At 34.7% G+C, this 14,742-nt stretch overlaps 1 protein-coding gene across 1 annotated transcript in view; it reads right to left on the bottom strand.

Moving 5' to 3' along the window:
• Positions 1–14,742, bottom strand: part of LOC105255386 (guanine nucleotide-binding protein G(s) subunit alpha) — a 47,659-nt gene that overhangs the window by 9,623 nt on the left and 23,294 nt on the right. Inside the window, exon 5 of the mRNA XM_025415429.1 lies at positions 13,675–13,772. Coding sequence (XP_025271214.1) covers positions 13,675–13,772 — 98 coding nt within the window. The remainder of the gene's footprint in view (positions 1–13,674; positions 13,773–14,742) is intronic.

The raw sequence follows: 14,742 nt of genomic DNA, 5'->3' as shown, positions 1-14,742 counted from the left end.
ATTTTCTGGTTAAATCTATAAAATTTCTTGTTGCATTAACTTCTTTGCTCGCCGCTAGGCGACGAGCCACTCTTAACTTTACTCGTATTAAATATTTGCCATGAAATGTCTATAAAAAAGTAACTAGTATTAACATTAAATCCGAAGTATATTTTTCTTCTCTTATGAGCAGTAGTGCCAGAAAGAGGACACTCTCTGATTGTGTGTGTTTGAACCACATCCTCTTTTTGCATCACTGTTTATCAGTTTAATTTCTAACAAACTGAATTTAAAATAATTTATTCATTTAATCTGGATTGAATTTATCCAATAATCGTGTTGGAATTCAGAATATTAAACAGACTTTTGAGATTAGATGGAAAAAATTTTATACGACTTGGTGCTGGCGAGTTTATTATTATTAACCAGAAAATTAGGTAAATTTTACAGGAAGAAATTAATCAGATTCATGTAGTAATTCCTACAAGAATTCTGGTTCGTCTATTTTCCAAAAAACATACTGGTTTAATCTATCAGAATTCTAATTAATACAACCAGATTTTTTTCTCAGTGCACTGTTTATCAGTTTAATTTCTAACAAACTGAATTTAAAATAATTTATTCAATAATCTGAATTGAATTTATCTAATAATCGTGTTGGAATTCACAATATTAAACACACTTTGGAGATTAGATGGAAAAAATTTTAGACGACTTGGTGCTGGCGAGTTTATTATTATTAACCAGAAAATTAGGTAAATTTTACAGGAAGAAATTAATCAGATTCATCTGGTAATTCCTACAAGAATTCTGGTTCGTCCATTTTCCAAAAAACATACTGGTTGAATCTACCAGAATTCTAATTAATGCAACCAGATTTTTTTCTTAGTGTACGTATCTCTCCTATTTTTTTTCCTGCTGAGAAAAATCGTTTCATTGTACAAGACGTATATGATTGAAGGCATTTTGATTAAATCAAACAAGAATTTCTAGTTATCATGATAAGACTCGATTTTTTATAATTAGAACGTTTAATAGATTTTATTATAAGGATTTGGTTAGTATTTTCTGGTTGGATCTGAAAAATTTCTTGTTACATTAATTTCTTTGCTTGCTTCTGAACTAAATCGTATTCAATATTTGCCATGAAATGTATATAAAAACTAGTATTATATTAACATTAAATCCAAAGTATATTTTTCTTTTCTTACGAGCAGTAGTGTCAGAAAGAGGACGCTCTCTGATTGTGTGTGTTTGAACCACATCCTCTTCTTGCATCACTGTTTATCAGTTTAATTTCTAACAAACTGAATTTAAAATAATTTATTCAATAATCTGGATTAAATTTATCCAATAATCTTGTTGGAATTCAGAATATTAAACAGACTTTTGAGATTAGATGGAAAGAATTTTAGACGATTTGGTGCTGGCGAGTTTAGTATTATTAACCAGAAAATTAGGTAAATTTAACAGAAATAAATTAATCAGATTCATCTGGTAATTCCTACAAGAATTCTCTGGTCGTCCATTTTCCAACAGACATACTGGTTGAATCTACCAGAATTCTAATTAATGCAACCAGATTTTTTTCTCAGTGAAATCGTGAATCATTGGACAGCTGTTTTTAGCTTAAATAGGCCAATAACATTATTAAAAATCGATCCAAAGGATCCTTTCGGATGCAGAGTGTCAACTTTTCCCCTTTCGAGCCAACTGACGTTCCTAGGTCGGCTGGGCTGAATTAGTTGCTCTCTCTCTCTCTCTCTTTCTCTCTTAGCGACGCTATTGCTTGAAGGAGTCTCCGACCGGGACACCGTTGGATGCCGCAGGATTCTACAGGAAGCGCGTCGACGTGAACGGAGAACGGAAGCGGATGCTGAAGAAGGGAATATCGCTAAGGGAGCTCTTCCCTTCTCCCTCTTTCCCTCTTGCCATTTCGTGCCTGGTGTGCTTCTGCTCGCTCTCGCCCTCCCTGTCTTCCCTCCCCCCGTGTTTCTCCACTTCTATCACCCCTCCGGAGAGAACACTTATACATACGCATACGTGTACGTGTACGTGTGTCTGATTCTCTTTGCCTTTCTCCCATAGTCGCTCTCATTCACTCGCGCACGCTCCTCTCTTTATACCGGGATCCTCTCCCTTCGATCCGCGCCCCGAGGGCGGAGGGTGCCTACCAAGTGGGAAAATCGATCCTCGGCGATGTCCTACCCTAACCCCAACCCCTCGGCCTCGCTGGGTGTGCATACACGCCCCTCCGGCACCCACTTTCCGATCCGGGTCATGGGTCACTGCCACCGCTCGCTTTGCGCTCGCCGTCAATCTGCGAGGGTTTAACGCCGCGTGCACGCTATTATAGCGCGAAAAACGTTAGAAAACACGTCCCTTTTTACGAGATAATTAAAGATTTCTGTGCAACAAATGGCAGAAAGAGAGAGGAAGGGGACGAGGGGGAAGAAGGTCGCATCGAATGTTTCAGATGCTAATTGAAAGTATATTTGATTGCACTGATTGCAAGTATATTTATGTGTATGACAGTCTTGTTCTCTCAACACGGCTCTAATAATCCGAAATTACACTCGCATCAATCACCAAAAATCTCGATAAAATCGAAATATTTTTTCTCAGACGTCCGAAGCATCTTTGTGAGAAAAAATACGTCGACAAATATTTTCGCAATTCTTGTAGAGCCTTATTATATTATTTTACGACAACCTGAATGCTGCACAACTGCTCCGACATAAATTGACTATTTGCGATTTAGAAAAGATAAGCTGTGAATTTCAATAGCGCTCGCGATGTGAAAAAGGAGAAAAAAGATCCGCGAGTGTACATTTGTACACTGAGGGAAAAATTATCTTGAAATAAAAAAATTTTAGTTAACTCAAGAAAGCTATTTATTCGATGGGTACTAATCACGTATTTACTTGTATTCAAAACGTCTGTTTGCTTAAGTTAAGTATTTATTTACGTATATTTAAAAATATATATATACTTAAAAAAATATAATTTTTAATTAAATATTTTTATTTTAATTTTACAAAATATTTATTAAAATACATTTTTTATTTCGAAAAATTTAAAATTTTTAAATTTTTAAAAATAATATATTCAATTTAATAAATTATAGTATATATTTTACGAAAATAGTATTTAAATATCAAAAATATATAAATGAAAATAATGTACTTAATATAACATGCATATTTAATTAAAATTAAATCCATTTGCTTAAATGAAATAAACAATTCCTTCCATTTAGAGCAAAAGTTTCAAGAAAACAAATTTATTTGATTCAAAAAAATTTTTCCCTCAGTGTACGTGTGTGTGTGAACAGCGTATAGGCTCGCGAGAAGGTAGGTCATGGAATTGGCGCGCTCCGACAGAATTGAGGTTATCGACCTCCAGAGAATTGAAAGAGGAAGGAGGTCGTGACCCACTGGCTCCGCTGCTGCAGAACAATTTTCTCGTTATCGCGCCCGTGTTAACCCTCCGCCGAGACCTTGAGGTGCGCAAACGTGACAACGTTGTTGTCTGACAGCGCGACCCGTGCCAACCGTTCGTCATCCGAAACGAATATGTGCGATATGTTGAGATTTAATTTCGGAATCTTGACACACGAAATCGTTTCCCTCGCCAAACAATCGCGCATAAATTTTCTTATACATTGGAATAATATACGAGTAAAATGAATTGTATTAATACGTACAGGGTGTATCTGAAATGATGCATTAAACTTTAGGAGTATTCTAGAGGTTAAAATAAGACTTTTTTTCTATGAACATGGGTCCGCAAATGAACCCCCCCTCTAGAGCTAGAGGCCCCTAAGTTTGGGGAAAAAATTAAAAATTGGCTGTATTTCAGAAAAAAAAAGGTTTTGACGTTACCTATCATTCTTTCTTGAGAGATAAATAAATTTGCGTTTTGGCACTGAGAAAAATCGTTTGATTGTACCAACAAGACGTATATGATTGAAGACATTTTGGTTAAATCAAACAAGAATTTCTAGTTATCATGATAAGACTCAATTTTTTATGACTAGAACGTTTAATAGATTTTACTATAAGGATTTGGTTAGTATTTTCTGGTTGAATCTATAAAATTTCTTGCTACATTAATTTTTTTGCTTGCTTTTTAACTTTACTCGTATTAAATATTTGCCATGAAATGTATATAAAGAACTGATATTAACGTTAAATCCAAAGTATATTTTTTTTCTCTTACGAGCAGTAGTGCCAGAAAGAAGCAAGCTCTCTGATTTGTGTGTTTGAGCTGCATCCTCTTCTTGCATCACTGTTTATCAGTTTAATTTCTAAACAAACTGAACTTAAAATAATTTACTCAATAATCTGGATTGAATTTATACAATAATCGTGTGGGAATTCAGAATATTAAACAGATTTTTGAGATTAGATGGAAAAAATTTTAGACGACTTGGTGCTGGTGAGTTTAGTATTATTAACCAGAAAATTTGGTAAATTTAACAGAAGAAATTAATCAGATTCATCTGGTAATTCCTACAAGAATTCTGATTCGTCCATTTTCCAACAGACATACTGATTGAATCTACCAGAATTCTAATTAATGCAACCAGATTTTTTTCTCAGTGCACTGTTTATCAGTTTAATTTCTAACAAACTGAATTTAAAATAATTTATTCAATAATCTGGATTGAATTTATCCAATAATCGTGTTGGAATTCAGAATATTAAACAGACTTTTGAAATTAGATGGAAAAAATTTTAGACTTGATGCTGGTGAGTTTAGTATTATTAACCAGAAAATTTGGTAAATTTAACAGAAAGAAATTAATCAGATTCATCTGGTAATTCCTACAAGAATTCTGGTTCGTCCATTTTCCAAAAAACATACTAGTTTAATCTACCAGAATTCTAATTAATGCAACCAGATTTTTTCTCAGTGGATGTTTCGTCAATTTCACACATTTTCAAATTTTCGGAGGGGGTTCATTTGCGGATCCATATTCATGAGAAAAAAAGTCTTATTTTGATCTCTAGAATACGCTTCTAAAGTTTAGTGCATTTCAGATACACCCTGTATATACAGGATGTACTTAAATTGAGGACAAATATTTTAATGACAGATTCTTTGTGACATTTCGAGATGAAAATTCCAATACGAAAATGTCGAGGCTATGATAGTTTATTTTTGTACAAATCAAGTCGCGCTACAACGAAAATTGTCACGGAACCATATCATTTTATCGGAGCACCGGGTACGTGTATCGCGGAAAAAAGCTTGCAATGATCTTTCAATCGGACCTTTTACATTTCCGCCGCGTTCATTTAATTATTTCCTGTCAGTCTCCATGTTTTCGTCGAACTCTGTCATTGTGTAAAAAAAAAAGAGAGAGAGAGAAAGAGAAAGAAAGGAAGAGGAGAAAGAGAGAAGCTTTCCATCGGCAAAACACCGCGTTGAATTTTTCAAGCGTTTCCGATTAAAGGTTAAACGCTCGACATTCGCTGGCGAGGAATTAATTCGCGACAAAGCGGGAAAACGATGAGAAAGCCGGATCGTGTGGGCGATAATAACGTGTATCGGACCTCGGACGACGCGAGTCCAAGGCGCGTTTGATGTCCTCGGGCAGCAACAGCTACCTGAAGCCCCTCCGCGTTAAACTCTGCTCGTGTTATTGAGCCTGGTGTAAAACACCACGTGCGCCTAAGTTCGTCTAAGGGGTGTTAATCTGCAAGAAATCGATATACGCCCCGGATCATCATCGGGAGACTTTTCCGTCAACGGGAATAACTGACCGCCATTCTTCTCAATCTTTGATGCGAATACTCGGTAGCTGCCTTTCGATCGATTCTGAATAAACTGTTGACTTATTTAGACTCAATATATATTAATTCTCCAAATAAACTTAATAATAATGGACTTCATGACTAAGATTATTGATTGCGGGACCAATCAGAGCTCTCGAATGACATCAACCACCGACTGTTTATCCAACTCCTCTTGCTCTAATACGTATGTACGTGTGTATATGCAACCCTCGGGACACCCCGTATGCAGGACCAGTGGTCGGAAAGCGGGAAACGGTTTATCCCTCTTAGGTCTACATCAAACATGTACATGTGTGGGGATGACGTATATAATCAGCATGCGGCTTATGCATCAAACCGCGCACGCGGCACGAATCCATTGCACTGTTCGATGTACGGGGTGTAGTTGCTCGCTTGAATCGATAACGTTACAACGAAATTTCCGCCAGTCATCGAGCACACAAAAAATTCCAGAATATACAGGGTGTTTCTTAATAAGTGCGACAAATTTTAGGGGATGATTCTTTGCCGAAAATTATATAAGGAGGGGTTTTCATATAAACATATATTCCTACATCCCTCATTGTAAACTTACGCTCCTCTAAAAATGGGAAAAATTAGGTTTTTATTTTTTTTTTTCAAATTTGGAACAAGTTAAAGAAATGAAATCGGGTAGATATTTTCTATTAGTAAAAAGGTCATTTATTGATATTTCTTTCAGCCTTCCATACTATTATAAGGAGATGAAATTAACAACCTCTATTCAATTTTTTATTCAAACTTTTTAATGGAAATATGATCATTTAAAAATATGTATTTAGTATGTAAAGAGTTTGATTTATTTAAAATTTTTTTTATTTCTTTTATTTTTTTCATAAAATCAGTAGTTTTTAAGAAAAAAAATAAAATACGTTATCGTGAACAGCACGATGCTAAATAGCATAGGTTTCGAATTATGAAAAGTTAAATTTGAAAGCAAAAATAAAATTAGAGTAAGTGTTGGGAAAATTGAAACAAAAACAAAATTATAATAAAAACCTAAAAACCTAATTTTTACCTCCATTTTCAGAGAAGTGTAACTTCACAGGGAGAAATGTAGGAGTAAATGTTAGGAGATAATTTTCGACAGAAAATTATCTCCTAAAATTTTTCGCACTTATTAAGAAACATCCTGTATATTCGAGCTGGAAATTTCTCAAAATACATGCATGTCCCCCAGGGGCAAAACACACGCATTCGACGAAAGAAGGATTCGAAAGCTTGTTGGAAAAATTGGAACAAAAACAAAATTATAATAAAAACCTAAAACCCTAATTTTTACTTTCATTTTTGGAGAAGTGTAACTCCACAGGGAGAAATGTAGGAGTAAATTTTAGGAGATAATTTTCGACAAAAAATTATCTCCTAAAATTTTTCGCACTTATTAAGAAACATCCTGTATATTCGAGCTGGAAATTTCTCAAAATACATGCATGTCCCCCAGGGGCAAAACACACGCATTCGACGAAAGAAGGATTCGAAAGCTTGTTGGAAAAATTGGAACAAAAACAAAATTATAATAAAAACCTAAAACCCTAATTTTTACTTTCATTTTTGGAGAAGTGTAACTCCACAGGGAGAAATGTAGGAGTAAATTTTAGGAGATAATTTTCGACAAAAAATTATCTCCTAAAATTTTTCGCACTTATTAAGAAACATCCTGTATATTCGAGCTGGAAATTTCTCAAAATACATGCATGTCCCCCAGGGGCAAAACACACACGCGTTCGACGAAAGAAGGATTCGAAAGCTTGGATTCGTCCAGAGACATGGGACATTTCGTGACTCTTGGGTTCGAAAGGAAGAGACTGATTATGGGTTTCGCGATTCGTTGCTCGCCCGTTGCATCCTGACAGTTTGCGGATATGGATTCCGCCGTGTAACAAATTGGAGCTCTGCGCGGCCATTCGCTCGAATCGCAAATATTTGACGAACCTGGCAGTTCCAGCCGCCTAACGTTGCCGACGCGACGACAAACATTGAACGTTCCTCTCCTTGTCTTCTGTTCTCGGCCGATGCGAGAAACTGAATTTCTCTCTTCCGCTCGATCCAAAGAGAGAGCCTGATAATGTTGACCTTCGTCACTCGATTAAAAGCGCTAATTTTCCATTTTCTTCATTTCTCTCTCCCTCTGTCGGGTTTTTCTCTCGACGTTTCCTTTCCTTCATCGATCCTCGCGGAGGAAAAAAATTCACCCAACAGCGAAAAATTCCTATGAATTTCCATTGACGTTATTTCTGTTTACTAAAAAAAAATCACGGTTCGCTCTATAAGTGTCTGATAAATAAAAAAATTATGGTGGCAATTAAACCGTCATGGATGGAAAAAAAATACAAGAAATAAAATATTTTGTTAGAAGAGTGATAAACGAATACTATAAAAAATTTCATCTCTCCTTTCGGTCGAATTGAACGCGTAATCCAAATTTTTTAACATTTTGGCCGATCGCGAGGCGTACGTTACATTAGGCAATTCCATCATTTTGGCGGTGTTTATTTGAGATAAGATAAAAAAGAGAATAGAATCTCATTTCTGCCGGCACAAGGCAACGTATCAACGGCGAGAGGCTTGCACGAGAACGACTGTCCATCCAAACATTTAGCGGGTCGCGTATAAGCAGCATCATGTATAATCCGCGCGATATAGACTCATGTATCTAAATATAGCGGCGTGTTTCCTTTTTTAAGACACGTCGGGGTGTGTTATCGCTGTAATTGAAACGTCGCTCTTATTGTTATAAACGAGATCTGCACTGAGAAAAATGGTTTAATTGTACCAACAAGAAGTATTGTATATGATTGAAGACATTTTGGTTAAATCAAACAAAAATTTTTAGTTATCATGATAAGACTCGATTTTTTATAACTAGAACGTTTAATAGATTTTACTATAAGCATTTGGTTAGTATTTTCTGGTTGAATCTATAAAATTTCTTGTTGCATTAATTTCTTTGCTTGCTTTTTAACTTAACTCGTATTCAATATTTGCCATGAAATATATATAAAAAATTAGTATTAACATTAAATCCAAAGTATATTTTTTTTCTCTTATGAACAGTAGTGCCAGAAAGAAGACGCTAGCTCTCTGATTGTGTTTGAGCTGCATCCTCTTCTTGCATCACTGTTTATCAGTTTAATTTCTAACAAACTGAATTAAAAATAATTTATTCAATAATCTGGTTTGAATTTATCCAATAATCGTGTTGAAATTCAGAATATTAAACAGACTTTTGAGATTAGATGGAAAAAATTTTAGCCGACTTGGTGCTGGCAAGTTTAGTATTATTAACCACAAGATTATGTAAACTTAACAGGAAGAAATTAAAAACATACTGGTTGAATCTACTAGAATTCTAAGTAATTCAATCAGATTTTTTTCTCAGCGCACTGTTTATCAGTTTAATTTCTAACAAACTGAATTTAAAATAATTTATTCAATAATCTGGATTGAATTTATCCAATAATCGTGTTGGAATTCAGAATATTAAACAGACTTTTGAAATGAGATGGAAAAAATTTTAGACGACTTGATACTGGGAAGTTTAGTATTATTAACCAGAATATATAATATAGGTAAATTTAATAGGAAGAAAGATCATCTGGTAATTCCTTGGAAATCAGATTCATCTGGTAATTCCTACAAGAATTCTGGTTCGTCCATTTTCCAAAAAACATACTGGTTGACTCTACTAGAATTCTAATTAATGCAACCAGATTTTTTCTCAGCACTGTTTATCAGTTTAATTTCTAACAAACTAAATTTAAAATAATTTATTCAATAATCTGAATTAAATTTATCCAATAATCTTGTTGGAATTTAGACTATTAAACAGACTTTTGAGATTAGATGGAAAAAATTTTAGACGACTTGGTGCTGGGAAGTTTAGAATTATTAACCAGAAAATTAGGTAAATTTAACAGGAAGAAATTAATCAGATTCATCTGGTAATTCCTACAAGAATTCTGATTCGTCCATTTTCCAAAAAACATACTGATTTAATCTATCAAAATTCTAATTAATACAACCAGATTTTTTTCTCAGTGCACTGTTTATCAGTTTAATTTCTAACAAACTGAATTTAAAATTTATTCAATAATCTGAATTGAATTTATCCAATAATCGTGTTGGAATTCAGAATATTAAACAGACTTTTGAGATTAGATGGAAAAAATTTTAGACGACTTGGTACTGGGGAGTTTAGTATTATTAACCAGAATATTAGGTAAATTTAACAGGAAGAAATTAATCAGATTCATCTGGTAATTCCTACAAGAATTCTGGTTCGTCCATTTTCCAAAAAACATACTGGTTGACTCTATTAGAATTCTAATTAATGCAACCAGATTTTTTCTTAGCGCACGATATTACGATATCTCTCCCGAGTTTTTTTTCCTGGTCTCTCGTAAGAAATTCGCAATCCTTATTAAAGATCATCCAATCCGGAAGTGACTCCCGCCGAATCAACAATCGATAATTACGTGACGGATAAATATTTATTCTCCGCACCGACTCGGATTGAAAATATTTTCGAGATGCAAGTTTCATTCTCTCCGCTGATCTTCTATTTAGTGCACATAGAGAGGTCGAATTTTTTCTCCTTTTCACGTGTCACGCGCGCTTCTTCAAAGAGAATTCTCTTGCAAATACAGCGAGCGACGACCGACTGAGGTAAAAAGAGCGGCAGTGTCCTTCTATCAGATTATTCCTTCTCGAGGCGAAAATTCACTCGGACAATTCGCACGGTGTCTCCATTACAGCTAGTCTGAAATAATTCGCAAAGCTGCGCGGATTTCGAGATGTAATGAAATTCGTGCGTTCGTCCTCTTTCCATAAATTACATTCGCGAGTGTGTATCTCTGCGGAAGAGAGAGAAAAAGGGAGAAAGAGAGAGAGAGAGAGAAAGGACGAGACCGGGCGCAGTCGCAGAAATGCATCCGCAAGATTATAATCATCTTGCATCTCCCTCGTCTACGAATATGTCGGAGGCGCCTATATCTCACCAGCGCCGAGCGCTGCCTAAAAATACGACGCGCTATTTTTAACGTCAACGCGATTCTCGCTGCACACGAGAGAGAGGACGGAAACCGCACCGCGTCTCACACCAGTGGGGAGAAAAAAAGAGAGAGAGAGAGAAAGGAAGGGAGAGCGAGCGCGAGAGAGAGAGAGAGAGCGAGAGATAGAGAGAGAGAGGGGGGGGAGAGAGAGAGAGAGAAATATCCGCGATAATACGATTACAAGCAGCACGAAACATCGACAGGAGAGAGAAGGAGAGAGTCCCATTGTGAACGAGACGAATTTAGTCATATACCAAAGTTCAAGTGGGGAATTTTGCTCAAAAATATACATGTATACACACCCATACGTACATCCCTCTCTCTCTCTCCTCGTTCAAGTATTCTTGTAGCGTATATTATTAAGAAATACAAAAGTCATATCGGAGTTTTTCCGTTCATCTCCGATTCTCTGCTCGATTATAATTATGATGAAATAAAAAAATTTTCTCTAGAAAAAAATACACCTTTTTAATCGATTAAAATTACAGCGAAAATTTTCAATCGATTAAAATTACACCGACGCAGCCGATATTCTTGATTTTACGAGAGCTTATTCCCGAATGTAAACATTATTAATGTGGAAATTTACATTTCATTTTTTTTTATACACGCGTAAAATAATCTGATGCAACATTGCAACATGCGTATGATCCTCTTTAACTTAGCAATCGCATTCGATCGATTGTTCGTTCCTCGAGTCGTCAGGTATACGCTTGTAATCGTAATCCCATCGAATTACGTGACGAATTCGCTTTACGTAACTAAATCAACGCTCGCATCATCGAATTAGCGTTAGAAAAAAAAGCACGAGGCTGGGTCAATTCATCGAGAGAGCCCCGTGAATAAACGAGTGGCCCCTATTAAAGCGATTACCTCGTTAAGACATTGTCTCCATTGGCATTAAATCGGTGTCACAAGCCTATGAATATACACGTGTGCATATGTATATTTCGAATGGCTTTTCGAGAGAGAGAGAAACTTTGTCCCCGTACGTAAGAATAAAACTCTAAAAAGCCATAATGACAAGAGAATTCCTCGGAAACTATAAGCAGATATATATGTGCCACATTACAGCCTCTATGTGCATCCTAAAAGCTTACTCAATTTTTAAATATTTGAATAAATATTTAAAACACAAATATTTAAAATTTTTAAATATTTGAATAAATATTTAAAAATAAAAAAATATTTAAAAATAATTGATAAAGAATACGGCTTTATGTATTAACAACATGATAATTATGAAACGAAATTATGACGAAATTATGACGAGCGATAAGAGCCTAAAAACGCGGATGGGAATGCGTAATTTTTTTTTTTTTTTTTTTCAAACATTAATTATTCGCGAAAAAAATTTTTTTAAGACGTGCACAAGGCATTTATACATATATTTTACTTGGTGTATATACCGAGTTATAGATTCTCTTGGTTTGAGACTTCTATAACACCCTCTTTATCCCCCTGAAGAGACCCCCACCAAGAGAATCTATAACTTGGCATATACACCAAGTAAAATATATGTATAAATGCCTTGTACACGTCTTAAAAAAATTTGTTTCGCGAACAATAAATGTTTGGAAAAAAAAAAAAAAAAAAAATTACCATCCGCGTTTTTAGACTCTTATCGCTCGTTTCATAATTATCATGTTGTTAAATATTTAAAAATTTAAATATTTATATTCTTTCATAACTATTTATCTTTCATATCAATTTATTAATTTGTTATATATATTTAATATTAATTATATATATTTAATTTATATATATTTAAATATTTGCATAAATATTTAAAAATTAAGTAAGCTCTTGTGCATTTTTATATATTTCTGACGTAAATATCATATGCAAAAAAATCAGTGAGAGACGACTGACAATTATAAATAATTCATGCAAACAAAATTGAATTTAAAAAAAATATGTGCACGTTTGAATACACTATTCATTGATGGCGGAGTAAAAGAATAAGATACGTTTATTAAACGAAATTTGTTTTAAAAAGAGATATGGCGAACACAACGTCGACAGATTTGCACTGAGAAAAGTCGTTTGATTGTACCAACAAGACGTGTATGATGGAAAACATTTTGGTTAAATCAAACAGAATTTTTAGTTATTGTAATAAGACTCGATTTTTTATAACTAGAATGTTCAATTAATGTTCAATTTTAATGTTTTTTAATGTTTTTTTTTCTATTATATTAACTAAACATGGACAGTCATTTTTTTTAAATTTAGTATTATTATTAAGAAAATTTGGTAAATTTTACAGAGAGAGAAATTAATTAATAATACTTTGATAATTCCTAAAAGAATTCTAATTCATCCATTTCCGAATAGACATACTAGTTGAATCTACTAGATTTCTAATTAATACAACCAGATTTTTTCTCAGTGTGTGATGCTATCGACGTGTAATTTCATTATCTAAATTTTTTTATCATAATTATAATCTATACAATGAGTATACAAATCATCCCTGAACAGATCACAATAATTGTGCCCATTCTTTGTACACAGAAAGATCCATCGATCGAACTAATCAATCAATGGAAATCAATTAATAATAATTATTAAATAAATTAATAAATTAATAATCGCGAAAAAAAGCGTGTATTAATTTTCCTATTTGTTGTACAAACTTTTTTGTGTTTATTTCGCGAGAGATTGTTACGGAAGTATATGTGTGTTTACATGAATAGATGGCACGGCATCAACACGGCTCATTGAGCGATCCGGTTCTGCTATTTTAAATTATTCGCGATTTAATTTTGTACATGACGTCAAGCTCTCAGAAAAATTTATAGAATAAAATGACTTACTATTTGGCGCAGTCGATGAGCTGATACTCGTTACTTCTTTCGAAGCTCTGTTGAACGCCCCGATCTTTCCAAAGGGTTTCGACGATTCCGTAAAATTCCTGGAACCAAAACGATATAGAACGATATTAGGCTCGATTCTGCACATTTTCCTGACGAGAAAGATTTATTTCAATTCGTCAATTTATATCGTACACATCACTTTGATCGGAGAGACGTGTGAAAGGGACAGTGTCGCAAAGACAACTAAAGTTGTAATATTTTGGAGCTCATATCTATCATTCTCCTCTGTTTATGACCTCCCAGAGGAAGGGCAAATTTTAATATCAAAACTGCCTTCTATTTATCTTGTCTGTATTTGTAATAAAATTTGTTTGACAGAAAAAAAGGTAAACATATCTCTTGTTGAAAAGTGCGTACTCTTGAAAGCAACTTGACCTAATGACATTTTTTTTCATATCGCGAATACCTCTGAGAAATTTTCATAAAAGAGACGAATCAATTTCTTAATATACGATCTTACAATATACCATAAGAAGTTTGTCGGAAAATTTTCTCATAAATCGCGCAAACGATCCTCTCGACATTATTCATTCCGAAATACACGATCGCGTTTCGGGCGAAAGGAGTGCAGCAGACAATAAACTATTATGAATGTTTCCGGTGCTGTGCGGGCCCAGATCGTCGGGGATAAGAATACATCTCGTAAATCTAAAGTTTCGGAATTCCGTGCAGGTATGCAACGGGTGAGCAACCGGCGAACGCACAATTTTCGCGATACAAAGCGAGGAAGATCCCCGCTGACGAATCGAACGGCGCGAATCCCCGCAATAGACGACCTATTCGCGTATATTTATAGTACATTTATCGCCGTCTTTATTGCACGCCCGATCACTGGACTGTTGTAACGTTTGACGTTTAATTCGTCGTTCAACTCGTCGAAAAACATGCCGCTCGCGAAATCCGCGACACTCAAGAAATGAAGCTAAACACACGCGTGAATCAAAGGCACAATTTTTCTTGATTCATTGGCGTAATCATATTACAATAAAAATCATATTAAAACATCAT

This window comes from Camponotus floridanus, unplaced genomic scaffold (genome assembly GCF_003227725.1).
Source record: "Camponotus floridanus strain SB8 unplaced genomic scaffold, Cflo_v7.5 scaffold120, whole genome shotgun sequence".
Lineage (NCBI taxonomy): Eukaryota > Metazoa > Arthropoda > Insecta > Hymenoptera > Formicidae > Camponotus > Camponotus floridanus.
The sequence above is the reverse complement of the archived record's forward strand: the minus strand, read 5'-3'. Positions and strand labels throughout refer to the sequence as shown.